At 37.3% G+C, this 26,168-nt stretch overlaps 1 protein-coding gene across 3 annotated transcripts in view; it reads left to right on the top strand.

Moving 5' to 3' along the window:
• GRM5 (glutamate metabotropic receptor 5) overlaps nt 1-21,826 on the top strand; it is a 218,964-nt gene extending 197,138 nt beyond the window's left edge. The window contains exons 8-10 of one of the 3 annotated variants that reach the window (XM_062487534.1): nt 11,897-11,995; nt 13,502-13,663; nt 21,004-21,826. In XM_062487534.1, coding sequence (XP_062343518.1) covers nt 11,897-11,995; nt 13,502-13,663; nt 21,004-21,826 — 1,084 coding nt within the window. The remainder of the gene's footprint in view (nt 1-11,896; nt 11,996-13,501; nt 13,664-21,003) is intronic. The other 2 variants (XM_062487535.1, XM_062487536.1) reach the window with 2 other exon arrangements.
• The last annotated feature ends 4,342 nt before the right edge of the window (nt 21,827-26,168 follow it).

Here is a 26,168-nt window from a genome sequence, read left to right as displayed (position 1 = left end):
TGTATGCCTAGCCTGGAAGTGATATGTAGCTAGATTTTTCTCCTCACTGAACCACACATGGAATTTAGGATTGATAACATGAATATTTTCAGACATGTCATTGTTCACAACCTCAGCTGCCATGGAACATGGACAATTTCTACTTCTTTTTATGTGTGAACCACAATTTAGACCTGAGGGAGGACTTTATTAATAACACCTGCAGGATATATTATGCCAAAGTGATTATTTTTTTCTGTTAGAATACTACTAATTATTTTCTTTCAGACACTTTGAAGCAGAACAAAAATGGCCGGTCTATTACAAGATATTTCATACTTATTATCAGTTAATGATGGTTCTTTTTTTTTTTTTCCCCAGTTCCTTTCCAGGTGCAGAGTAGGATGATATTTTCAAATTATAGATCATTTTTCAGATTAAGTGATGGTTACCTGAAATATCCTTTTCTGCAACTTCTGCCTCTATGTATAAATGACCTGAGGTATTCGAATTAGAAGCCCTATAGCAATTTTGGGACTGTTAAAAGAGTCATTCTTCAAAATACATCTTCACAAGAAGGCATTCTTCTTTGAGATCATTAGTATTTTCCCTCACTTTTGCTGTAGAACTCATTTGCCACCTTGCAACCTTTTTACTCAACAAATTGAAGTTATAGAAAAGAGAAAGAGCTTGGGAAGGAATTTTTTGTCATCTGTTCAGGTTTGGTTTGGAAAGACATTACCCTGAAATCTTTGTTTTGTTCCGAAAAGCAAAGAGCATGCCCCATTATTAAATATTCTAAATGACAGGATGCATTTTTTTTCTTTTTGAGGACTTTCTTTTCATTTCTTGATATCTGTCAGTGCATAGGTAAAATCTGCATCAGGGAGATAGTAGCAGAATACAATATATCATCATCAACAAGGACTTCTTTTTCAATAGCACTGTCTTGGGAATTATTTCAATCCCAAAGAGCTTTGAGAGTGCCAGGTATGTGTGTTTAGGGATGAAAATGGCAGCAGAAATCTGATACATTGATATATTTCCCTGGATATAAAAAACTTGAAATTTGCATTTGAGACATGGAGAAAAACTTATATGTCATCAGCAGAGTTCATCAGTGTATGGAACTGTAACAAAGAAGATCCTCCTGATATACGTGTCTCAATTCCCAGCCCATTAAACTGTGATGGAGTCACTGAGTTTAGTAGTGCTCAGCGAGCCTGTTCCTGAAGGGTCTAGGCATCCAAGAGCAAATTGAGTCCATTGATCCTGGGAAATTCTCTCTAATCAATTCTGTCTAATCAATTTGATTTCATGAAAGAGAGTCCTAAAAGGTGATGAGTACATTTAAAATGGTCCTCAGGACTTGTACCTGGTCTGGTACAATCTCTAAAAAAGAACAGAAAACCACTGTCAGCTTCAATTCCATTTAGTGTAGAAAATGAGCAAACAGAGTTCCACCATTTTACTTGATAATCAAACATTTCTTTGAAAAAATCTGGTCACACAAAGCAGTCAGTTTCAAGGTATTACTCAGTACAATGCTCAAAAGATTGTTTGGATAGTTATTCAAGTAAACACCAAAGTATTCAGAATCAAAGGAAATATGTACTAGAATGGCATTATTTAAATAGCTCAGAGAGGTTTTATTTAGAAGAGAGTGAATCACTTTTGAATTGTAAAGAAACATGCTAAAGTCACCAGTGCATAGAGGGGCCTCTATCATTAGCATTTTGCTTCCTGACATTAATTTACAGCACAGTGTAGTATTGCATCAAATCGTTGTCAAACAGATAATGCCAATGCGCCATTCAGAGCTTTCACATCAGTCACAAAATGACAGATAACAAGATTGCTTTTGCCTAAATAAAGAAATGCATCTGTTACAGTCCTAAATGACTTTTTGCATGGGGTGTTCTTCAATTAAGAAAACTCAGGCAAGCTGTGGTTGTGTGTTGGAATGAATCTTCACATAATGAAATATGTAGAAGGAGAGAGTAAAACTATTGATTACCCAGTGAGATCAAAACCATTTCGACTAGGCTACTGTGATTCAGCAGTACTCACCAAAAGATATTCTGCCCTCATTTAAAGTAGGGCTAACGAATCTGACATTATCCAAAGTGGCTTCACAAAGGAGAGTACTACATAGTTGGAGTCAAAGCCATGAAACCGGTATAAAGAGGCATCTGAAACTTCTGACTCCTGTCATCTTACCAATTAGTTTCACAGAGATTAGGAAGGCCATAAATACATTGAGTAAATCTTACCTTGAGGCACCAGGAGTTATTATCACATGTGCCACACAGCCTTTTTTCAAGGGTCGAAAATGCAGGACTAATTTATCCTCTCCTCACTCTCTAATAACTTGCTATTCCATGGAGGATAAAGGCTGTATATTTATGATGCAAGAGTTGCTATTATATTTCTATTATGATATTTCTAGTCAAGACTGCATATCAAAGGGTCTCAGTCATGTTACCCTGACCTGGAGAATAGTGCAGATATTCAAAAGATCCTCTTAGATTTCTAATATCATTGCCCTGGATTTCACACAAAAAATTAACCACTAGTTGTTTATGTCTTCTGGAAGGTGTCTTTAAATAGGCCAAAGCACACACGTTCCATTTTCCAAGCTCACACTCATCTTCCCACAGCTATCTGTAGAACAGCAAGATTTCTTGCCTTTAAAGCAGGTAATAAAATGTTCTGAGCAACTAGCAAAGTATTAAAAACCTCCCTAAATACTGTCTTTCACATATATATGTGCTGTTTAAGTCTTTAAAACCCTACCTGTGTTTTTCTCAGAAGAGGGAAGCCTATAGATGCCCAGTACCAGCCAAAAGTACCCTCCCGAAACAAAACAGGGCAGATTATCTAATGAGTAACTAAGCCAGAAGGTTGAGCAGCACTTTGAATCTGCAATCCAGGCAGGTAGCTATGATCACTCTAAAGGAAAGAATCATCACCAGCTAAGCCAGATAATGTTAGGTATATTCAAGATACATTGACTGTGTTTTGTGCCTAATTACTCCATACAGCTGTGAACAGCACAATACTAGACAACGGAAGAACTATGCACATAAATTTCTGCACCTTATCATAGACATTTCTCTCACAAATCTTTTTGAAAGTAAAGCTTAATAACTCGGTGTGGCAGAGATACTTTATTCTACTTAGGATTACTATGTGATGAAGTGTTTCCTAAATATTTAAACATAAGCTATAGCTGTCAAACTAAACAGATTACTCACCTGTTTTTAATGTATTGTCTTGTCCACTTAAGAAGTTTGTATGAATACAGAATTGAGCATTTCTCTGTATGCATCTGTAGAAGTGACAGTACTGACAGCTTTCATCCAGGACTGGAGATTCCTTGTCCTAGTGAGCCAAACTCACTGTTAGGGGAACCACAAAATTTTTAATATATAAACCACCATAATTTTGTTTTATCTTACTAACTTAAACAAAGATGCTCACACATACACCTCAGAATCAGGTTTCTCCCTCTCAAGCGTTACCCTGATAAATCAGAAAAAGCCATCAAGTGGCTGGGCTCATATGTTGTTAATTGCCATTCCATTTCTCCTATGAAGAAAACATGGTAAGCAAGGTAGATTTTTTTCCCACTGAATTAGATTCAGTCCTGGGCCACCAGTGTTTATAGTTAGTGTATAATTAGACATTAGACAGTCCCAAACTGTGCCATAATGAAATATTTTGGGAACAGGTGTCTACCATAATGCTGCATGCTCTGTTTCTGCAAGGGACAGCTGGTTTTCTCCCTTATTTATTCTCCTTTCCTGCTTATTATTGACTATAGCTATTTTGTTACAATTCAAACAGGAGCTATTTTGGACCAGAAAATAAGAAAATATGCTTGGATCAGCCTAGAAGCTGCCATTCATGGTTAGAAATATTCCAGTCTAAGTGTTATATAATGTATCTACACGCCATATTTCAGCACTGAATTCTTGGGTTGAGCTTTTTCAGAAGTCTAAATTGAAGTATCTCAAGAAGTCCACTCTTTTTTTCCACAAGAAATGTTTAAAAGATTACTTCTAATGTTGAATATGATTGAAATCCATATAAAGTACTAAAAAAAAGACCAAATGAATAAAAAATGTGAAAACTTCTTCAAGATTTCACTATTGCTATACTGCATTATGAAGAAAGTCCTGGGAAGACATTGATTTTCCAGACAAATGGGAAAACCCATCAGAATAAACTTCTGCCTCTGCTACACATCTCATGACAAGGTCCCCAAGATGCAACCCATGCAATTCCCATTGTCCAGATATCAACTTTCCTCTGACTGAAAGCCACAGACATGAATAACCAGATAGATCTGAAGTCATTGCCATCAAGCTGTAATCAAACCTTTTTAGAGTATGTGTTTGCATTATCAGAATGAGGATTTCAAATGTAAATGGGAAAGATTGAAATTCCCTATGCCTCAGCAGCTTGCCTGAGATATGATTGGTTGGTTGATACAGAGGTCTGTATGGTTGATACAGAGCTTTTAGTCCTGTAAAGAAAATGGAATACAAGAAAAACTGAGATTTTTCTTTTATGGAAATCTGAAGCTGGTTCTCATTCCTCATGTGCAGACCCATTGATAAAGATATGATCTTGAATTCCTGCCACAGGATATTCTATTGAGACACATTTTTATAGTGCAAGTGCCAGTTTTGTTTTCATATATGTGCAGCTTGAACAATTTGTCTGGCATATTTTGGACCATGATACAAGAACACTACACCTTACTTCCAAACTAATTTTTAAAAACTTTTTACTCAGCAGACTTCTCCAGAACACAGCCTATAAGTTCATGCTCAAAATTCTCATAACCAAAGTGCTGAGATACTCCTGGTGATCTGATTGATCATACATACACTAACATTCCATCAGGTCCATTGCCTGGCAAAATGAGGAAAAGCACAATTTTCCTAAATTCTAGTCACAAATTTCATAAAAGTAATCAGTTCTGTGGTTTCTGTGAATAGTTGAACTGATTTTAATATGGAAAGCATGAAACTGAATATAAAAGAGGTTGTAACCCCATGAGACTGAGCTCAAGACTAGTACATAACCTGCTGTATGGAGAAATAGCAGCAGCTTGTGAAATATGACAGCATGGGTTGCTTTCCTACTGGAACTTGGTGGAGTCATTCTGTCTTGTATAAACACTGATTGGAAAAAATACATAATGGGAAAAAAAAGAACAGCCTAGTAAAGGTAAAAGCCTAGTGAAAAGTAAAATTATTTTTATGTCAGTCAGCGGCAGAGGAGAGGTTCCAGCCCACCTCTCTGGTACCCCTTCAGGCTATTATAATAGTTTTACACTAAAAGATTGTCCTGGAGAGAACCAACCCCCAACAAAGATCTTTCCAATTCCAGTTTTATAGTTTTATTTCACCATGGAAAAAAAAAAAGCCACCAAAAAAAGGCATGGGGAACATTATTTGAAACACTGAAAATTTATAGACTAAAGAAATTATTTAGAGGTAATTTTTAGCTGTTTCTAATCAGCTATTGTGTTTACAGAAAATTAATTGGGAAGTTATAAAAGAGTGTGAACTGAGAGAACTAATGCTTAAGAAGTTACATTCTAGAAATGACTGGCACCATCTTTGAACTGTAACAGTGACCAGCTTTTAGCCACTGCACACCTAAATGCAATAAATCCTTGTAGAAACTGAAGAGTGGAAAAGCTGCTCAAAACAGGAACACATATTACTGTAGGGCAAAAGATGTCACAGAAAAATCATTGCATACCAAAAAAAAGTTAATTTCTCCAGATGCTCTTTAATGGGACCCTTGCTACAAATTGCCTCTGGATTATGAGTCGATAGTAAAGAATTGAGAGCTAAGCTTTTCACATGACTTAATGTAATTAGAGCAGATAACAATTTATGTGAGGTGAAGGTTTGGACCAACAAGAATTTTTCTTATTTAAAAAAAGAAAGTCTGTGTATAGTGATACAAGATATTATTTGTTTGCTTCATATCCTTGCTAAAATTAAATTCTGATGCATGCAGAATAAAAAAAAAAAAAAGACTTTTCAGAGAAATTAATTATCCTTTTGATGGATTAGTCTACATTTATTAATGAATCACTACTCAAATGGATCATTTGGAGCTATTTTAATCTAATATGCAACAAAAATTTAAATTGAGAGATTACTAAATGATTTGAGTCCTTCACTTTTCCCTAAATAATTTAGTCTTGGTGTCTTTTTGGGCAAGCTTGACACTGTGATTGATTAAACTTCAAATACTCTGAAAAGATTGAAGAATATTTTAGAAAACACAGTAAAAGGTATTATTGAAAACTTTTAATAAATTGCTGCTCAAACATTCCATCTGTATAATGAATTTATACTCTTGAATGACCTTATTGCAGTGTTTTTTGTGTACAGTGTACAGTGATAGTGTTGTTGTTTTGAATTTTCCCCTCAATTTTAATTAAAATATTGATTAATTGATGGATGGATGGATGGATTGATTGACTGACATAATTTCTTTGGCTGCATTAACTGAACACATCTTCAAGCCTAATATTTGGCATTATTTATATTATTAAGACATTGTTACCATCATTTTGAAATGGATATCGTAGCTGAGGTCTGCAAATTAAATGACATTGTGAACAGTCCCCTTCCTACTGTTACCTACAAACACTTTAGGTTGCAAAATGAAGCCTTGCTACTGTAGTGCAAAAAAAGAAAAGGAAGGAACAGTGAAGATGTAACCCAACAGTTCTGTATTTATTTAGGGAAAGAATTTCTAATTTTTAATAGCAGTGTTTATCCCTTTTACTTTTTTTTAAAATTTTTTCATCTTCAAGCCTGTCTCCCAAAATTCTGATGACAAATAAATGCTGCCATACACTATATCACTACTGTCCTTATCACACCTGCTGGAGAGCACCCAGAGAAGACATGCAGATGGTCTCATGTCCATTAGCATGCACAATGTAGGTCCTGTCTACCAGGGTTGTCTACCAGAGGAACTTCTGCTTCTTTCTTCAGCAAACCTTGATAAAAACTGGCATTGTAATTAATTTGATGGACTGTAATTAGTCTGATAAACAGAAGACTAGGACATGCACCCTTGTCCTTCCAAGGCCCACCAAGTCACGAGCCAGTCTGCCACTGTGGGAACAACTGTATGAATTGTAATGAATGGTATTTGTACTTGTATCCTGAATGTTGATGTGGACTGGTGGAAGAGGTGGCATTTCATCTGGCTGAGAGATGTGTTTGGTGACAGACACCTTCTCATGAGTGTGACTGAAATTTAAGCCAGATGTTTTCTAAAACATATAAACATTATATATGTTTATAATAGATAACTATTTTATCCTGATATGGTTTTGACTATAGCATTATATATTAAATGTTTATGTAGGTAAGACTCTACTGTATGAAAATCCTGTATAATGGTTAGTCCAACATTTCAGAAAAAGCCTTTCTGGAACAAGGGAATTAAGCAGATTGGTAATATTTTGCTATCAGTCTAATCTTCCCTTGAACCAGTATAATGCTTTGTATTATTATTCCAACAAAAATGCCATTTAAATTCACCAGCTGCAATTATATATGATTGCTTAATTAGAATAAGCTTTTAAGAAAAGTAAAATATTATGCTGCACTTGAAAAAAAATTGTAAGTTTGGCTCTAAAGCATTTTTACTTACTGAAATTGTGCTAATAAACAAGTAATGTTTATATGTTGATTTTTAAAAAAATGAAAAAAATTAACATGCTTAATAATGTACAATTTGTTTTAGCCATTACATAAACGGGGAAATTTCACACAATAAACGGAGACCCTTTCAAAATATTCAGTGCAATATGCTACAATTTCAAGATAGCATGACCAATCTCACAGACTCAATTTTCAAGAACACAGTATGTTTGTAGTTCAAAGTAGCCCCAATAGTAAAGACACAAAATATTTTTTTATATTCTGTTCTTTAGCATTTATGCATAAATCTTTAAGTATATATCGTCTCTGAAGGTTAGCTTTACTGCTATGAAATGTAAGTTCTTCAACATTTCTTAATATCAAGACCAAGGAATATTTCAGGTGAAATATACTGCTTGTATGCAAGTAACAGGGTCAAGTACACACTGGGTGCTCAATAATTAATAACATGCATAGCAGTATGAGATTGCATTTGAAGTAGGGATGGATGACAGCTCTCAATCTCCAACACAATAAATTACCTTTCATTTGCATTTTAAAAACATGAGGATACCCTAAGATATCTTCAGTTAAAAATTTTAATTAAAAAAAAAGAAAAAGAAACACTTATTTCAAAGAGTAAAAGCCAGTTTATAACTGCTCATGTTGTTTTTTTCAGAGAATGTACTGTTTGAAAAAAACTACTTTTTGTTATTGTAAGCTCTTGTCTTTTGAGAAGTCTCTCACCCTGTGTAGTGTGGACATTTTAACAGAACCTCTCCATTACCACCCACATTCTATCCATAGATTACTTTCCAATGATTCAACAATGTCTTTGACCAAACTATTCACAAATATAGAATGTGGCACAACTTCCAGGCCTGGCCTGCCGATATCCTCAAGAGAGGGCATGTACAGCCATATGAAATGTGCCACTGATCAAGGTATCCAACACCTTCTGCATGGAAAGTGGGAAAGAGCAGAGGTACAAGGGACCATGAAAAAAATGGGTGTCACCCTAACATGAAGTCAAGACCGCCAGGATACCAGCATACCAGATCTACTGTGAAGTCATAGTCTAAAAAAGCCCATTCTCCATACCTAGAGACTTGTTGGCACACAGGAAAAAAAATGTAGGGATCTACACCTACACATACGTAAAGGTGATTTCTATAGATTTTAGTGAATCACTACAGATCTCACTCAGGATGATGATACCCATATTCCTCCTTTCTTTCCCATACTATCCATTAATATTGGTCTACAAGAGGAGTTTTGTTGGAAGGCGAAGAAAGCCAGAGAAAGACCTAGAAGTCCTTCAAACCTGAGCAGTCTCACTGGGGTTTCCTCCCATGTATCACATCTGCACTGACTTCACTAAAAACCAAGGCAGTACAGTCATGTTTCTCAGCCCAGGAATTTCTTTGTCTTTAGAGAGCACTCTGGAGAGAGCAGAGCACTGGTGTGTGAGATGGAATGATGTGACCAAGCATTTGGCAAATGGATAAGCTTTGCAGTGACTGAGTTACTAGGAATTAATTCCCAAATTTCCTGTAACTGATAAACACTAAAAAAACATAGTAGTATTTATCATTTAAGAAAACTTGCTCCTGTGCAAAAAAAATGACACAGATCACAATTCCCCACCAAAGGATGTGAGAAAAACACTTAAAGATGACCCAAAATATTTGAAACCTTTAACAGAATTTAATAGCTGCCTTTCTGCACAGAATCAAAGTCTTCTCTCTCTTTTCTAAATAGTATATAGTACTGGAGTTGGAGAAAAGGAGAAAATAAATTTGTTTGTGCGAATACTGCTCACACTGTTGTGTTTTATGCCTCCTCCAAAACACCCAATTGCTTTTCACATTAGTATTTCTTATATCAACTGCAAAGAAATGCCTGAGAACTCTATCTCTCAATAGATTGGCTCTTTTAAAGCAATCCTTGGTTTTAACAACCTGGAAGGGGACATTTTTGTAATGCAAGATTCTCTGAGCCGAAGTAATTTCCTGTGTCTGCTGTGAGAGCTGAAAACATTTTAATCAGAATCTTTGGTATGCCTTTCCAGAATAGTCATTCAAAGAATTTTTCAGCTTCCTTTCAACAGTTAGATTCACTTTCCACACCAGTAGGACTGATTATGGTTTGGTTACTCTTTTCATAGTTACATGGACATTTAGCGCTGAATGAATGGCAGCATAACAGTTACTGTGGCTCAAGACTTTGAGGTTTTATGAGAAAACATGTTGTTTCTGATGGTGCAATTTGCTCCTGAGTGGATGGATAAACGTGAGGGATTCACAGCAGTGTGTCTGCTGATTTTCATGCCAATGAAATTTATGCTAATGTGAAATGTACAATTCTGGGTGTTGTTTATCTGGGTCACATCCATCCTAACCTGGGTTTCTTCAAAATGGGGTTACCAAGGACATTTACCTCTTGTTTCCTTTTGTTGTCTACTTTCTAGAATCCTGCTTGATGTGAGTATTTAGAGTCGCTCAGGTTTTCCTAGTTTTGATATTTTTCCCTCAGTCTTGCTAGAGGAAATATCCCTTTGGGTTATTTAATCTAAACATAACCGTGTTTCCATCCTGCTCCTCCTAAATTCTACTTTCTTTGATGTCTAACGCCTTCACTCCAAGTTTATTTCCTTTTCTTTCCTGTGAAGGTTCTACACATTCTTTTCTCTCTCCTCTTTTTCTCTGACTATCCCAATTAATTTTGCACTATCCAGTTTGACTTCATTTGTATTTTTAAGTAAGTTTATCTACTGTCTAAATCCATCCACTTTTTCCTCTGCTCTAGGAATCTACTTCCATTTAGTACGTATGTGTCCTGTGCGAACTTCATGCCTATCTGGGAGCGCTACATAAACCACAGTCCGGATTGTCTTAAAACCTTGGTAGCCAGTCTACAAAATTGCTGTTGTACCTCCTTTCAGCAAGGTTATAATTTGTCAGCCAAAGGACTTTGCACTTATGCACCTCATTTTGCTGTCTCTGGTTCACTGTCAGATTCACTAATCTTCATCAGTGATTTATACACTGCATCTGAGGGTCTACTACAACTGCATCCAGTATTTAGTTCACTTTCTCTGTGCTCAAGGTATTTCTCTTTTACAGGGTAATTATCTTCAAGGGACTGTTGTTATCGAGAACAATGAATGAGCAAAAAAAGTCCATTTTTCTGTGATTTTAACAGTGTTAAATGCACAAGCTTCCCCACAGAAGTGTGTTAAAAGGGCAGCTCATAGGATATGGGGGTGGGATATGGCCATCTCTTTGAGAAGATGCGTGCAGGTATTTTCCCCAATTTTTCTTAAAGGACTTAAATAGGTATTTCAACACCTAGCATGAGAATTTGTATAATTAGGGTGAAATTCACTGCTGGGAGGAGAGACTGTATGAGACCTTTACATTACTCACATCCCAACTGAGTGTTCAGTGAGTAAACAATGACCAGGTGTTATCTTGTATCCCATCCATGAGTTAATTAGATGATCAAGTATCAGACTGTTTATCCAAGTGTCTTTTTTTCATCAAAGTGAGAGGTCTTGTACATAAAATATGTATAGTGCTGCACTGGGCTCTAGTTTTGGGGTTGATTTTGCTTGACTTTGCGTCTAGATCTCAGCAAGTTATCTAACTTCTATTTGTTGCCACTGGAGAGAGGAAGCCCCATTCACAACGTGAACTGTGAGCCCACACAGATTTTACCCCACCCATCCACTACTCTGCTGCTTGCTTTGAAGTGTAGAACAAGCCACATATTACAGAGATGTAGGATCAGGGAAATAAGTTAGGATTGAGAGCATGGCCACCAGCTGATTTCCCACTAATTCTTAATTTAAGTGTTGCTTCCCTTAAACGGTTTCTCTCTAACTGTTTTGGTTCTAACTCCAAAAAAATTAAAGTGTTAGCATGTTATTTGTTCTGTAAAACTATTTGGCTCCTCCTATATAGAGATACAGATATATATATATATATATATATATATATAAAGAAAACAGCGAGCACCTGTCCTGCATAACCCTGTTTGCCTTAACACTGGTCTGGGGTTTTATGCAGTTATTCCACCACTCCCACAGCTGCTTTGCACTCTTCTCTACCACTGCCACTGTAACATTCATGTGCATGGCCCTTTGCACAGCAGCTGTCAAAGAAAGCTGAGCACACAATCACTTCTCTCTGTTTGCTCCTGTTGTTGTCGTGATTTATTAGGTACAAAGGCAGGAGACTGGCCCCCCCGCACAAGTCGGAAATAGAGTGTTTCACCCCAAAAGGGAGTATGGGGAATGGTGGGCGAGCTACAATGACCAGGTAAGCAAAGAGCAAGTGCCCTTAGGTCAGTGTGATATGTCTGTGAACAGAAGGAGCAGCCCTGGATAATTCCAGGCTAGATCCTCCACCTGTAATTCCTGTGTATCCCATAAAGTATGTTTAGAAAAGAAAAAAAAAAAAGAAAAAAGAAAACGTTGCCACTGCTGATTTCTGTGTTCCATCTGACTACCAAAAAACCCTGCACCATGTTCATTCCAGTGATCTGAACCACATGTCCTGTGTGATGTTGTTGTAATATGGTGCTTTGGGGAGGAGGAACCTTACACCTGACTCATTAAGCCAGTCGGGCAGATGAAAAGAAGCAGCATTCAAACCTGGAGTAAGGGAAAGTCCATTACCTATTAGCAGTTACATTGTCTAGCCAGAAGTTGTTTTTAAAAGGGCAGAGAAAAATGATTGATGAAAACATGTTCAATATGAAAATATGGGCTCTTCTCAATCAAAATGTCTTATGGAAAAATGCTAAGTTTTACAGTAGTTTTAAGGAAAGGTTTCAAAGCAGTTTTAAATACAGGTTAAAGCAACTTTTAAATAACTTTCTCCATTTGAATTAAATTCATATACTTATTTTCATTTTCTATCACTATATTTTGCATGACATTAAGTAGCAACATTACAATTCAATGAATATCAAATACTAGATTTTTTCAATGTTATTGGGATTAATTGCTTTAGTATGGTCATTTTGATGTTTTTCTATTTAAATATTTCAAACTACTTAATTCTCTGAAATACTCAGAGATTTCAGCAACCCTTGTCATTTCGAGTCCAGCCAGGTATCCAGAAGTTAACTCTCCCATGGGACAGAAATTTCATTTCTCCATACATGTCCTTTCATAAACAAGTAAGCAACATACATGTCAAAGATTGTTATACATCTTTCATGAAACAATGCTCTTAAGAAGCATTGTGTTCTACTAAGTGTAAGAACCATTTTACCATTTATTGAAAAATCCACTCATTCCTTATCAAGGCCTGTAGGATATTTATAAATGTAATCTTAGAGGGTGACTAAATTATACTGTCACTTTTTCCAAGTGTCACAACCCCTGGGAAATTTTATCATTGAAGGAAGGTGTTCAGTGAGACACTTGCACAGTGTTGTTTCCCCTGGGTGCAGCATTCACACACATATGTAGGGCCATCAACACTCACACCACAAAGCACACAACTGAGGGCCCCTGCAGTTAAAATGCCATCAGAAACATTGATTGCTGAGGGTTGTACACAAGGTATATATTTTGTGAGGTGGAAAGTTTTCTTGTCTATGTGTCATCTCGATTTTTTTTTTCCTTACATTGCATTGCCTTCAAAAATATTTGCTCTTCATTTAAAACCTATCGTCAATCAATATATAATGGAACTTTGAAGAGTGGAAAAGTATATGTAATTGTCAGACAACTGCATTTTGTTGTATAGTATTCAGCTCTGTTTTACCTGGCCATATATACACACTTGAAAAACTTCTTTTTTATATCTTCACAGTGAAGAATATGTTTGCATTCCAGACTGTAATCGATCTGAATCAAGTAGAGAGGAGAAAAAGATTCCTGTTAAAGAGGATGCCCTAATAGTCAAAAAGACTGGAAACTGTGTCAGTCTAATAGCTCCACAGCAAGACTGTCAGCTGCAAGACCTACTCAAACAGTTAAGAACACCTGCTGCTTAATAGGGAGTCCAATTGCATTTGATGGCTGTGTTTTGATGTCTGCAGCCACAATGTCCTGGCCAATTCTCCTTGTCCTATTTTGTGAGCTCAGAAGAGCTGCCATTGAATTGCCTGGGAATCTCCCAGAGAGAACTCAGACATTCCAGGACAGAAAGTAGGTACCATTCTTGTGTCCCAGTAAGTATCAGACCAGTGCTAGAAGTCACTGAGATGAAGAGCAGATGGGAAACAGCAGATACAAGGGCCTGACCACTTGCAAATTATTATAAAAACTCATCATCTCACAGGATAAAGAGGTCCCGTGGTACTGACCTAGTCCCACATACAGTCTTTCAGTCTAAATAATGCTCCTTAATTCACACTGGGCTGTGTTGTTCAGCTCATGTCCTCAAATTCTTCATGCAACATTGTATTTTTGTTCCAGCCCTAGTGTGGACATTTTCCACATCAGGGCCTAACAACCCCTTTATATTATTATTACAAGAGGCTTTGGATTTTTCAAGATTAGAAATGACATAAAAATAGAAGTAGTGGGTACATCATGTGATGCCTTGTAAGGCTAATTTCTAATTAGGGAAGTTATGACATCCTACATCACCTGTAAGTATCATTCCCATATATATGATAAAATCAATTATGGAATGAGATGTTTTATGGAGCTTTCACACAGCAGGCATCACAGAATAATTTTTTTTTGCATTTATTGCATAATATATTTTTTTATTTGAATAAATGCATAAGAAATTAATAAGAACTACTTAATAACTCTCAGGTGTGATATTCCTGCTGATAAATCCCATGTGCAAAAATACTTCTGTAATTATTTATCAGGCATGCCAAACATGTAAAATTCCTCCAACTGCATGCTTTTTGCAGAAGATAGAAGTCAAATCAATCCTTGACTTTAGAGATACAACTGGGAGAGTTAAATTTTTTGATTGTTTTGTTGACTGGTTGGATTTTTGTTTGTGTGTGTCTATGTTTTGTGTTTCTTTTTCTTGGGCACTGCTTGTACACTTGATTTCAGTGCCAGGTAAGGTGATGGTTTCTATTTATCCCAGTTTCCATTTCATACCTTTAGCAATGAAAACCATGAACAATCTTGTTGACAAAGTAATGCTGAAAACACCTCAAAGCATGTTCTGCATCAGGAAGCAGAACTCAGAGTTCAAGAAGCATCATTGTCTTCTCTCCATCCTGCAAATAGAATGTTCCAGTGTAGCAGAGATGTGCTCAGAGATGCTTGAAAGGGCATTTTTCAGACAAAAAACATAACACAGCTCTAGTTACCTTAATTAACTATTGCAATGAGGTCGTGGTAGTAGAGGAAAGAAGACACATTTCATACCCGGATCATTTTTTGCATTTTGGGTAATGATCACTGATGTATTAGAAATGTTTCATTCAGATACTAGACCCTGCTTTTCCCAATCTAACCAGGCACACTGCTGAAGCTGTTACCAGAATCAGCATCACTGGTGGCTGACTGGGACGGCACTGGCAAAGGTTTTGTCCATCAAGTCTCTCTCACTTTGTAGTTTCTTTCATACTTATATATAATGTCAGCTGGGATTTTCATGAGGAAAGGAGGTATCAGCAGATTATGATTTGTAGAGTAATATAAATAATTGCTCTTGCTGCTCACAATAGAAAACTACTCTGAAAATAATTGCAAAACATTCTTTATTTCTAGAACTCAGGACATGACAAAATTATTTTTTGCCCTGTATGATTCCTCTTTTCTGCCTTGTTGTCATAGAAAAACAGTATGAGATTAATTTAATCTAATTAAGTAGAGTCATATATCACTAGCAGGTTATTTGTGTGTGGCAGAATTATCATTTATTTAGGAAAACAATTACATAGGCATGTAGAGCTTTTCTTAAAAGCTTTTTAAAATTAGAAGAATAACAACAGAAAACATTACAGTGGTAGAATTGACCTAATTTAGGCATCTTTGATTCTGCATCCAGTTATCCAGGTCATCATATATTTCTGGGAGAAACTATGATTTGCTTCTTCATAGTTCATATACTGAAGTCCACCACCTCTACCAGTTATTTCATTTCACTGCTTTTAGCATGCTGCAAGGCTCTTGCATTGTCCCAGGGATGAAGAACTTGGGTCACTACAAGCAAAAGAAATTATGATCTGAGATTGCAAGATACAAGATGAAAGAAAATAGCCCTACTGGAATTCATCACAGGCATGCACACACACACATACACACACACACACACACCCCGTCCCTTATGAAGAATCAAGTTTTAATTAAGTCTACAGATAGCACACAAGTCCTTTTCAGACAGAGTAATTATATCATTGAGCCTTTAATAAGGTTTCAGCAGAGGAGTCTAAAAGGAGAACATGTTCTTACTATTTATTTTGAATAACAAGGGTTCTCTTTAGCAGTTAGTTATATGGGATACAAGTACAGAAGTTTATCCTGCTTATCACTACCGGCTGCTTCTGGGGATAACACAGGAAGATTTCCACCTTAAAGATGTGAGAAGGTTGCACAGTGTTGGAGCTATACCTTAATTGCAACACTTCAGCCACTGAAATGTCTGGACAAAAGTTTGCTACCAATTTTAGATCCATACAATTTAAAGCAGTGTTGTCAAATATAAACTTTCATTCATGGACTTAAAAATTTAAGAATTTGAAATCATTCCTTATTGTAGTGGCCCAAGGACAGGTTGCAAACATACCATATATATCTACATCAAGTTATTGTCCAGTGTGTGTTTGCAGTTGTATATCATTTCAAATTTGGAGTTAGATACTCATATTAGTATGTGACAGAGAACAAAGATTCCCTTACATTTTTATGGTTCCACTTATATTTTGGTTTCCACTGCTGAATAATACTATGCAGTTATGCATTCTAAGTTTTCTTAAAAACTAATGAATTCCAGAAATTAAACTGATTTTCCTAGTGATTTATTTTCAAATTGCATATGCTTTCACTAACTGTCCCCAGTACCAGTCCCTAGGCATTCAGTATAAAAATTAATTTTAGCTGCTCTCGTTAATTAATGAGAACGGCACCCTTGTTAAAATATGAGAGTTTTCAGCTGCTGCATCTCTAAGTTCCTCTTCCTGTTTTTAATTTCTTCTGCATTTTGAAGTACCTTACAAAACAAATTTATTTCACTAGCACCTGGCTAAAGAAACACTTGTAGCAGACCTACGCACCATCTCATAAATAATCATACCACAGAGGAAAAAATACTGCAACAAAACATCTACTACCTCAACCAAAACAAAAGACAAAGTGATCCATTCTAGACAGTTTAAAAACAAATGTGTAAAGCGAGGGGAATACTTTTTTTTACACCTAAGTGTATAAAAAGCAGTTAATATCTCTCATGCAGAGAAAAAAATCCTTAAAGACGAAACTCAAGTTTCTCTAAAGAGATTCAGTAAGGGAAAAAAATGAGGAACAAAGCTAATTGCTATTCTGTCATTAAGTGGACAACTTTAGAAGAAATATTTGAAATATCAGCTGCTTCAAAAGTTCTCTCATGTATTCCAATTTCATTTCTTGTACATATTATGTAGGTCTACCAGGAAGGAAAAAAAAACAGTCCATCAAAATCAAAGAATCTTTTAGTAAAGACAATGGAGAAACAATTACTGTCTGATTCTGAGGAAATGTCTCTTGTGCATAGAGCTGAACCTAATTAACCTATAGCAAAAGAAATTAAAAATATTTTTTAAAAAAGTGCTGAAAAAGGCTTTTGAAAAAAAAATATGTTGCTTTATTCAGTTCATTGTGCCAGCAGAAGAGCAGAGTAGGGTAAAAAAATTTGTATTCAGCCAAACTTTGCAGTAGAATTCCTTTGGGAGCTCAAAAGTGTAATTCTTCTGTTTTCAACTCATGGAGCTGAAGACTGTTTACAAGAAAAATCAAACATTTCACTCTCCTAAAGTTTCTTATAATTGAAGAGTCAAGGCAGACATGGGCATAGTAAATGTAAACAATTCCATTCATAGACATCCTACTCTATGTCTGTGATCTATCTTTATTTCTCTATTTTAAGTTGTGAGCTTTGCATGATTTCCAGTTAACTTGACAGAGTACCAATCAATATGCAGTTAAAACAGAATCTTAAAGTATTATCACGGCAATTTATTCACAAGCCAGTTTCATGCCAATATAAGAAAACAAGTGGTGTTTTTTTCACGGAGGGAATAAATGATGGCACACTTCAATCCAGTGCTGACTTCCTAGTAAGTAGGTGCAACATGATAAAGCATAGGATACAATTCATACACAGAAATTCTTTAGCAATAGGGCTCACTCCTTACTGAAAACCTACAGACTCAAAAAGGTTGGAAAAGACCTTTGAGATCATCAAGTGCAACTGCAAACCCAACATCACTGTTTTCACCACCAAACCATTTTCCCAAGTGCCACATCCAAACGTGTTTTGAACACTTCCAGGAATGCTGATTCTCCCTCTTCCTTGGGCAGACCATTCCAGTGCCCCACTACTTGTTCAGTGAGTGGTGCTTATGTCCTATTCGGTTTCTAATATCTAGGAATTTGCAATGAATAATGACCAAGTCTTTAAACAACCATCGGGTCTCCTTCAGAGCCCTAGGGTCAACATGAGAGCCATGTGCACAGGTTGCTCTTGGGCAGAGTACAAAAGAAGTGAGTGACTGTATCAGCCAAGACTGACCCAAACCCAAACTGAGATTCAGGGAGGCTGGTAACTTACTCCAGTGAAGATTTAACTGTTTTCTATCTCTGCCAAGGGCTCAATGCAATACCAGATTTCATCCTTTCCCTGTCTCCAGGTTCTTCAGCCTCATATCCCCCCTTAATTATTGTCTCTCTAACTGTGATCAGGGAGGGACTAGCATGTTGCCTTCACAAGCTCTTATAATCTGACTTGCAGGCCATGAAAATATCTACATGCATTTAGTGGACTGTTAAAGGATTTGAACATCTGTATTAAACCAGTGCTTGAAGTCAGGAGGGGTGTTAGAATATTCTTTTTTGGATGAGCATTTCTATTTGCATTGACTAATCCTTTGTGTTAATGGCATTTGTTTCACCCCTGTGGCGGGCAGGTCTGCCACAAGTCCTTCCAAGACCTCACCAGGATGACAGCTAGGACTGGATCTGGGTCCACTCTTTCTGCCTCTTTCATCAGTTACATATGCCAGATCATTCTCCCTCCTGGTCCAGGTCAAACACAGGCAAAACCTGGGACAAGGTTTCATGGTCATCATACCAGAACTAGAGGCAAGATCTCATCTGCCAAGCAATCTCAATTCTGCTCCTGCTGCTGTCACTGAGCTCCCACTGAGCTCAGGACTCAGCATGACCAGAGGTCCAGGGCTCTCAAACAGTTCTCAACACCCACAGAGTACATATTGCAAGGAAATAAGTGCATGGCCCTCAGAGGGAACAGTTTTATTCTGCAAGACATTAGTATAAGCTCCTGCTCAGTCCAGAACTGAACCTACAGAGATTCAAAGTGAGCAGTGCTGCAGGACAGAGTTTGCTTTTCTCTCTTGCTCTGACTGGGTTACAGCAGAAGGAATGGATTGTCAGAACAGCAAGTTACAAGCCACCAGTTGTTTTGCCTGGCATTTTGCAGGTAGGGACCTAACAGTCAACTTCCAACATACAAATAACATCCCGGTGATCATTGCAGCAAAAGGGTGAACCCGTATGTACTTATACATTATATAAGTATATATATACTTGTCATTTCCCAGTCCTCCCTCTCTACCCATTGTTTTACATTGTGTTTGTCTACTGGATTCTGTCTGTTCTGCTTTTGAAGGGGAAATCTGTTGTCATATGTTGTATTACATGATCCATCGTAATTCCATGTAACGTAATCACAAACGTGAACCCACCAGGAGGTTTTGTTTTACTTTTTTAAGATGGCCAGAAGAGCTATTAAATTGATACTTTGAGGGAAACCTCCACATGAAGGCTAGTATAAAGTCAGCTGTATTTAGTAAAGTATGTGCTTTGCAAACTGTTATGCTGCAGGCTAACATGAGGATATCTATTGCAGACTTAAAAAGAAAACAAAAAACATATTTTCAGTAATCTTCATGGGTCTCCAAAGTTGTTTCTTCAAAAATCCTAAAATGGCTATAGCAAATGCTTAGGAAACCAATGTGAATTGTCTAAATTTTTGATGTGCTTTATATATAAATCATGTTTATTTGTATGCATAGACTGTTTTTCCTGTTGACATAATTTCAGAGTCATTGTCTGTTTCACCTAAGAAATATTTCTAATATCTTCCTTATTTTCAAGAACTATATGTTAATGCATGTGCAAACAGCAGCTCATCAGACCGAGTAAGATGTGAAAGGAAACACTATGTGTTTATAAGGGCCACATCTGGCTTTGCTTATGTATCAAGAGGAGACAAACAAGCAACTTTGTTAAAGAGTATGACGGGATCTGAAGAGAATTTACCATAAGAGGATGCATTTTGCAGAAAAGTGGAGCAAAATGTTTACTGTTGTCTCCAAACACATGCTGCCATGAGGAGCTGCTTGTATAGCTTGTCTTCTATTTCTTTCTTAGGAACATGGTTTCATTCTCTGAGCCAACCTGCAATTTGAAAGAAAATAAATTATTTCTTTAATTTGGTGGCAGGTAGCTTGCCAAGTACCTTGATGAAGAAGTTACCCATTACCTACAACCAGTATAGCCCCTTTATGTGTATTGGTCCACTGCTTCCAAATAGTGGGATATAAACAGATTTTTCCCCCAGCCTTAACAGATTATAGTTCTCCATCTCTCAGTCTACAATCCCTGCCCCATACCAGGAATCTATGTTCAGAACACTATACCACTGAAAGATCCCAGGCCAGCCCACACGCTTGCCCCTGCACTCTAGCCAGCCCAAGTCCCTCACTCACTCTCTTCAAGCATTTAATTCTTCTTCACTCCTCTACACATCCCTCAGCCCCACAGGCCCTCTTCTTGGCACCAGTCCAACAGAAGGGAAGCCATCAAGCTGCTGTCTTGTCCAGGATGGACACTGCCAAGGGCCTCAACAGAGGGGTTAGCAGTGGCCAAGATCTAGCACAGGACAGGTGATGGCTGGGTGCACAACTGGCCTGTGAAATGAGCTGACACACTGCTTGCTTTCCGAGAACATACAGGCATAAATGATAACATGCATATATTGAAATAGATAGATACAGATGAAATTACAGTCAGCTTTATGGTGAATATAAACTCTGGAATACCATACTACCCTTGTTATAGGTACAGCAATTATATTTTTAACTTTGTTGCAAGTTACCATCTTATTTATGTTTACAGCTCTAATGGGAAATCAGTTTCCTGGGCCCAGAACGAGAAAAGCAGCCGAGGAGCACACCTTTGGCAGAGGTTGTCAGTCCACATCAACAAAAAAGAGAACCCCAACCAAACTGCAGTGATCAAGCCTTTTTCTAAAAGCACAGACAGTAGCCGACACAGTAGCAGCGCTACATTTCCCGAGGCTAGTGCCAAAACGCTTTACGATGTTTCAGAAGCCGAAGAGCAATACCCGGCTCAGTACCGACCACAGACCCCCTCACCAATCAGCACTTTGAGCCACAGAACTGCCTCTGTCAGCCGAACAGAAGATGAAGCCCCTACCTTCCAGTCAGAGCCTCCTCAGCGAAGTAGCTCCTCTCAAGGCTCCCTTATGGAGCAGATCAGTAGTGTTGTCACTCGCTTTACAGCCAATATCAGTGAGCTGAACTCTATGATGCTTTCAACACCTACTCCAGGGACTGTGGGGGCTGCTCCTCTCTGCTCTTCATACCTGATTCCACGGGAAATCCAGCTCCCTACAACAATGACCACGCTTGCAGAGATCCAACCGCTTCCTGCCATTGAAGTCAATGGCACTTCGCAGTCTGCTAGGAAACCTTCAAATGACAGCATCAAAGAAGGCACTTCAGAGACCCCAACAGCCAAGCAAGACCTGGAGGAGTTGGTGGCTTTAACTCCTCCTTCTCCTTTTAGAGACTCCATCGATTCTGGAAGTGCATCTCCCAGCTCTCCGGCTTCTGAATCAGCTCTCTGTATCCCATCCTCCCCCAAATATGACACACTCCTCATCAGAGATTATACTCAAAGTTCTTCTTCGCTGTGAATGTAGTTCAAAACAACATTGGATCTCAACAACTGCAAGCAAGTAGTGAGGGGACAGCCAAGTCTTCAAGATCTCCAGTGTTTACGGAGACAGAGTAAGAGGCATTGGGTCATCTTGTGAGAAATGGAAGGGAAGAAGAGGAATCACTTGAGAGGTGGAAACATCAGATTAATTACGCTGATTTAAAGACAAAATGACTCTTGGCAGATTATCGTGGCCTTAAAAAAACATGGGCTTTTCAGAACACTGAATCTATTTTTGAGGGCTTATAAGGAGTCTGTTAATCCAGTTACATACCAAGTGCTTTGCTTTAGTATGACGATGAACTGTGTGTACAATATAGGGGAAGGGGGGTGGGGGGAGGAGCTAGATTGTAAACAACTGTACAATGTTTTGTTTGTTTACTCTGATCCCTTACCCAGAAGTGAACCTTGATCTTTTATCAAGAATAGAAGACCAAACGTTGAATGTACATTTTCTAACAGACTCAAATCTGGGACCAAACTGTCAAGCTTTCTTTCTTCTTTTTCTTTTTTCTATGAAGATCTCAAAAAGCAGTAATGTATGTTCAGCAACTACAAAACTTTTTGCTGAAGAATATTGTGTCTGTGATACATTACACATGGATAACACTAAGCTGAGGCTTCGCAGTGAGTGACTGCAATATGGAGGGCTTTACAAGTGACTTCACAACCTACGCATTTGATTATGAAATTCTCTTTTAACAGTATCAAAAGTTCAGTTTGTTAACATTGGATTCACCTTCACAACAACAAAACCCAAGGAAGATATCCTGACTATTTCACCATGTTGCCAACTAATAATGAAGTAGCAAAAAATATTTTCTGGAGTACTGTTTTGTAATTCCCTTATCAGGGCAAGTTGTTGAGATGAATATTCTCTTTCTAGCAGCACTACCAAGCTATATTATAGCTGCACTCCCTAGTGAAATTAACACATTTTTATGGACATCCTCGTCATAATGTCAACATTTAGAGTATTTATTCAGATTCCCATCTTTGCTTGCAACAAACAGGTAAACACCCTAAGGATTTTCTCCATCCTTTGAAAGACAGAATTCAAGGATACCAATTTGGATTATGATGAATGCTAACTTTCAGTAGGAAAGGTTGTCATAATCATAATTAATATATATATATATATATATCTAGGGGAAAAAACCTGTGTCAAAGTCTGCTTAGAGGTCATTAAGCTACTCTTTAATAAGCAACAATTTTAAACTTTGTTTTGCTGCTGATGACTTGCAGCTATGAACAGTGACAAAAAAAAAAGAAAAAGAAAAAGAAAAAAAACATTCAAAGCAATACAGAGTAAAGGTTAGAAGAAAGAAGACCTAATGAGATATGAACCAACAGAATCTTTGTTTCTTATAAACTCACAGAAGAAACAAGGGGATTCCTCAAAATTTTTTTCCTATATCAAGGTAGTACAGTTTAGTGCACTTCATACTGTCACAGCACTTTTTTAATACAGGCAGGGAAGAGTTTTAAAGTTTGAATAGTAGCTAAATAATTTTTGATAGGTGTAGTTACATAAAACTTATAAGTCAGACCCTAAACGCACAGTGTATTTGCTCTCTTCTTCATGACATAGCTGTCCTCAGGTGCCAAACTTTTATGGGTTTATTTTATTGAAGGATAGCATGAAGTGATGAGTAATGTACTTCAATTCAAAGTTGAGTTGATGTAGCCTTATTTAGAAGACAGCCACAAGGAAGGGAGCCTTGAAATAAGGCTGCTATTTTTTGTTTTCAAAACCTTTAGATCTTGTTTCTTCTAAGATAACAAATATTTTGTAATCAAAATTCATACCTCATTTTCTCCCCCATGTTCAAAATAAATATTTGATCAAACAAGTAAAAGATGAAAGCACATTCACATATTTTAGCCAAGAGTATTTTCTATTCCTTTGGGATGCTTGTTTCACTATTATGTGTTGCTCCCCAATTTGCTACTCAACAACATTTAAAAATGAAAAATTATAGATGACTGAATCCAGACCAGCACCTCACAGAGATACTGTAGTGACTCTAGAGCCAGGCAGTGTTATCCAATTGCAGTCTGGGCATGCTTGTCTTGTCAGGTACAGTCATTTATCTGCTTTGCCTATAGCATGAACAGGCAGGTCACAAAACAGCTCTACTCCAGAAGGCAGATCCCCACACTAAGGCATGACTGAAGGACCTTGTTGCCCATTTGCAGTTCCTGCCTCCTCGCACGACTGACCAGCACAGACTCAGTTCTGTGCAGCTGCACGGTTCCCAGACTAGAGCTCAGTTTTGCCCTCTTGGTTCACAGTACTAGCATGTCTTATCATTCCCTAGCTGTCCACATCTTCAGGAGAAAGCATCTTGTCACAGGTTACAACCCACATTTAAGAGAAAAGCATGTCCAATCAGTCTGTGATACAAACATTCTTATTAGGGGAGTTTAGACCACTTAAATGTTGTTTGTGGAAGACTTATATGATAATATTTGTCTCCCATCCGTGCAATATGGTTCTAATATAAACAGAGTGTACTGAGATAATTAATGTGAATTACAAAGGGATTCTATTACTACCTGTTCTCTTATACTTCAAACTTTTGAAGAATGTTCTTACAAGAACATCCTCCACCTTGTTCTTTCCCTAGCATTTTAGGTCTCCTGTAGTTTTTTCTTATGGTGGTGAAAAATTAATATAATTGTATTTCTGCTAAAATCTGTGGGTTTCACTGCACAGTGAAATAATCAGCAGTGGAAATAAGGAATATACATATATAAAAACCTTTCCTTAAATACAAAACTGGTAAAAAGGAGTGAAAAATAGAAACTGTCATGCTCAGCATAAATATACCTCTCCTGCTTTCAAACTGCACCATCCTGGCCATAACTATTGCTCAGAGCTTCCTGAAAATGTTCTTGTACACTATCATGATGATATGGGTATGAGGATGCACCATGTGCTCTGAATGCATGTTTTAAGAGTCTACAACCTTAACGTTGTGCAACCTAAATTTTAAACACTTTTGTTCACTCTCACTTTCACTGGAGTCGTGTATCTTTTGCATATCTATCAGCCACAGCAGAAATTTTAGTTGCTCAAAGAACAATGGATGGACCCTGCTGAGATAGTACACCCTTGAAGTCAGTCTACTTTTAATGAAAGATGGGCAGCCTTACGGGCATTTAAAGAAGGCGGAATGAACTTTAGTTGTGCAGACTGGAGTGCATAAATGTCTTTTTATTTTGTGTTTGAATTTCAACAAAGGGAGGAAAGGTTTTATGGAGAAGAAGGCAAAAATGGTGTAATGCCTGTAGTAATAATTCAAATGAGCCCAGTGGGAGATTTGCAGACTGGAAAGTTCTTTGGGAGAAGCCAGTGGGTTTGATATAAGAGAAGAAAACATGAATGACAGACATCATGACTTCATTATGCTGTTTGTATGCTAGTCTCTGTTTAGGACATTAAGGTAGAGTGGCAAGGGTTTTCAGACATAAATGCAAAAGTTACAATCATGAACACTTTTCAATCTAACTAAAGAAGGTGCAAGTACCAACTGAATGGCTTCAAAATTGCCTTCCAATTTAGAGCTGCTGCCACAAAAGGAATTAAAGGATTTGAAACTACTGTCATTCTTAACCACAGGGACCTCAAAAAAATCTCTTATTTCTTTTGTGCTTGAGGCCAACCCTAAAGAGTGATCGTGCAATCACCTCTGGATCTGTGCTTTTGAAATAAAGTGACTCACTCTGGCAGGCCATTTGGGAAGAAGCCTTTGTAATAGTAAAGAACTGTATTTTTAAATTGTCTCTGAAGTATGATTGCATGACTTTGAAGATGTGCTTCCTTGTACTTCTATCTGAACATTTGGTGCCTAGACTCATGAAGATACCTTAGACCAGAGATTTTTACACCACAGTTCACAAATCGCTTGTTGATGTTTCATGGGAGCCTGATTAATCACAAGGTGCTGGCTTCTTCCATTGATTTCCATCTACAGAAGTGAGATAGAAACTAAATCCTAATTTTAAAAGCCTGTTATAAGTTGTTATAAATTCTAAAAGAAAAAAAAAGTGTTATTTTAGTTTGCTTGGATGTTTATTCAGTTGCTGTGTTTGTAAAAGGAAAATTTTTGTTAAAAACTGAGTCAATAAGATACTGAAAGAGAGTAAACAGGAAGGCCAATCCATGACTTGCTCTGGATGATAGAGAAGTTCCCCTGCAAATGCTTTTTTTAATGTGCAAGACCAAACTGAAAAACAATAGAGCTGTAGGCGTAAGCTCTGCAAAGGAAAGTTTTTCTGCTTAATACACCATTTATGAGGTGAGAGGATAAAAA

The sequence above is a fragment of the Cinclus cinclus genome, chromosome 2 (genome assembly GCF_963662255.1).
Source record: "Cinclus cinclus chromosome 2, bCinCin1.1, whole genome shotgun sequence".
Classification (NCBI taxonomy): domain Eukaryota; kingdom Metazoa; phylum Chordata; class Aves; order Passeriformes; family Cinclidae; genus Cinclus; species Cinclus cinclus.
This window is presented reverse-complemented; position numbering and strand designations above follow the sequence as displayed.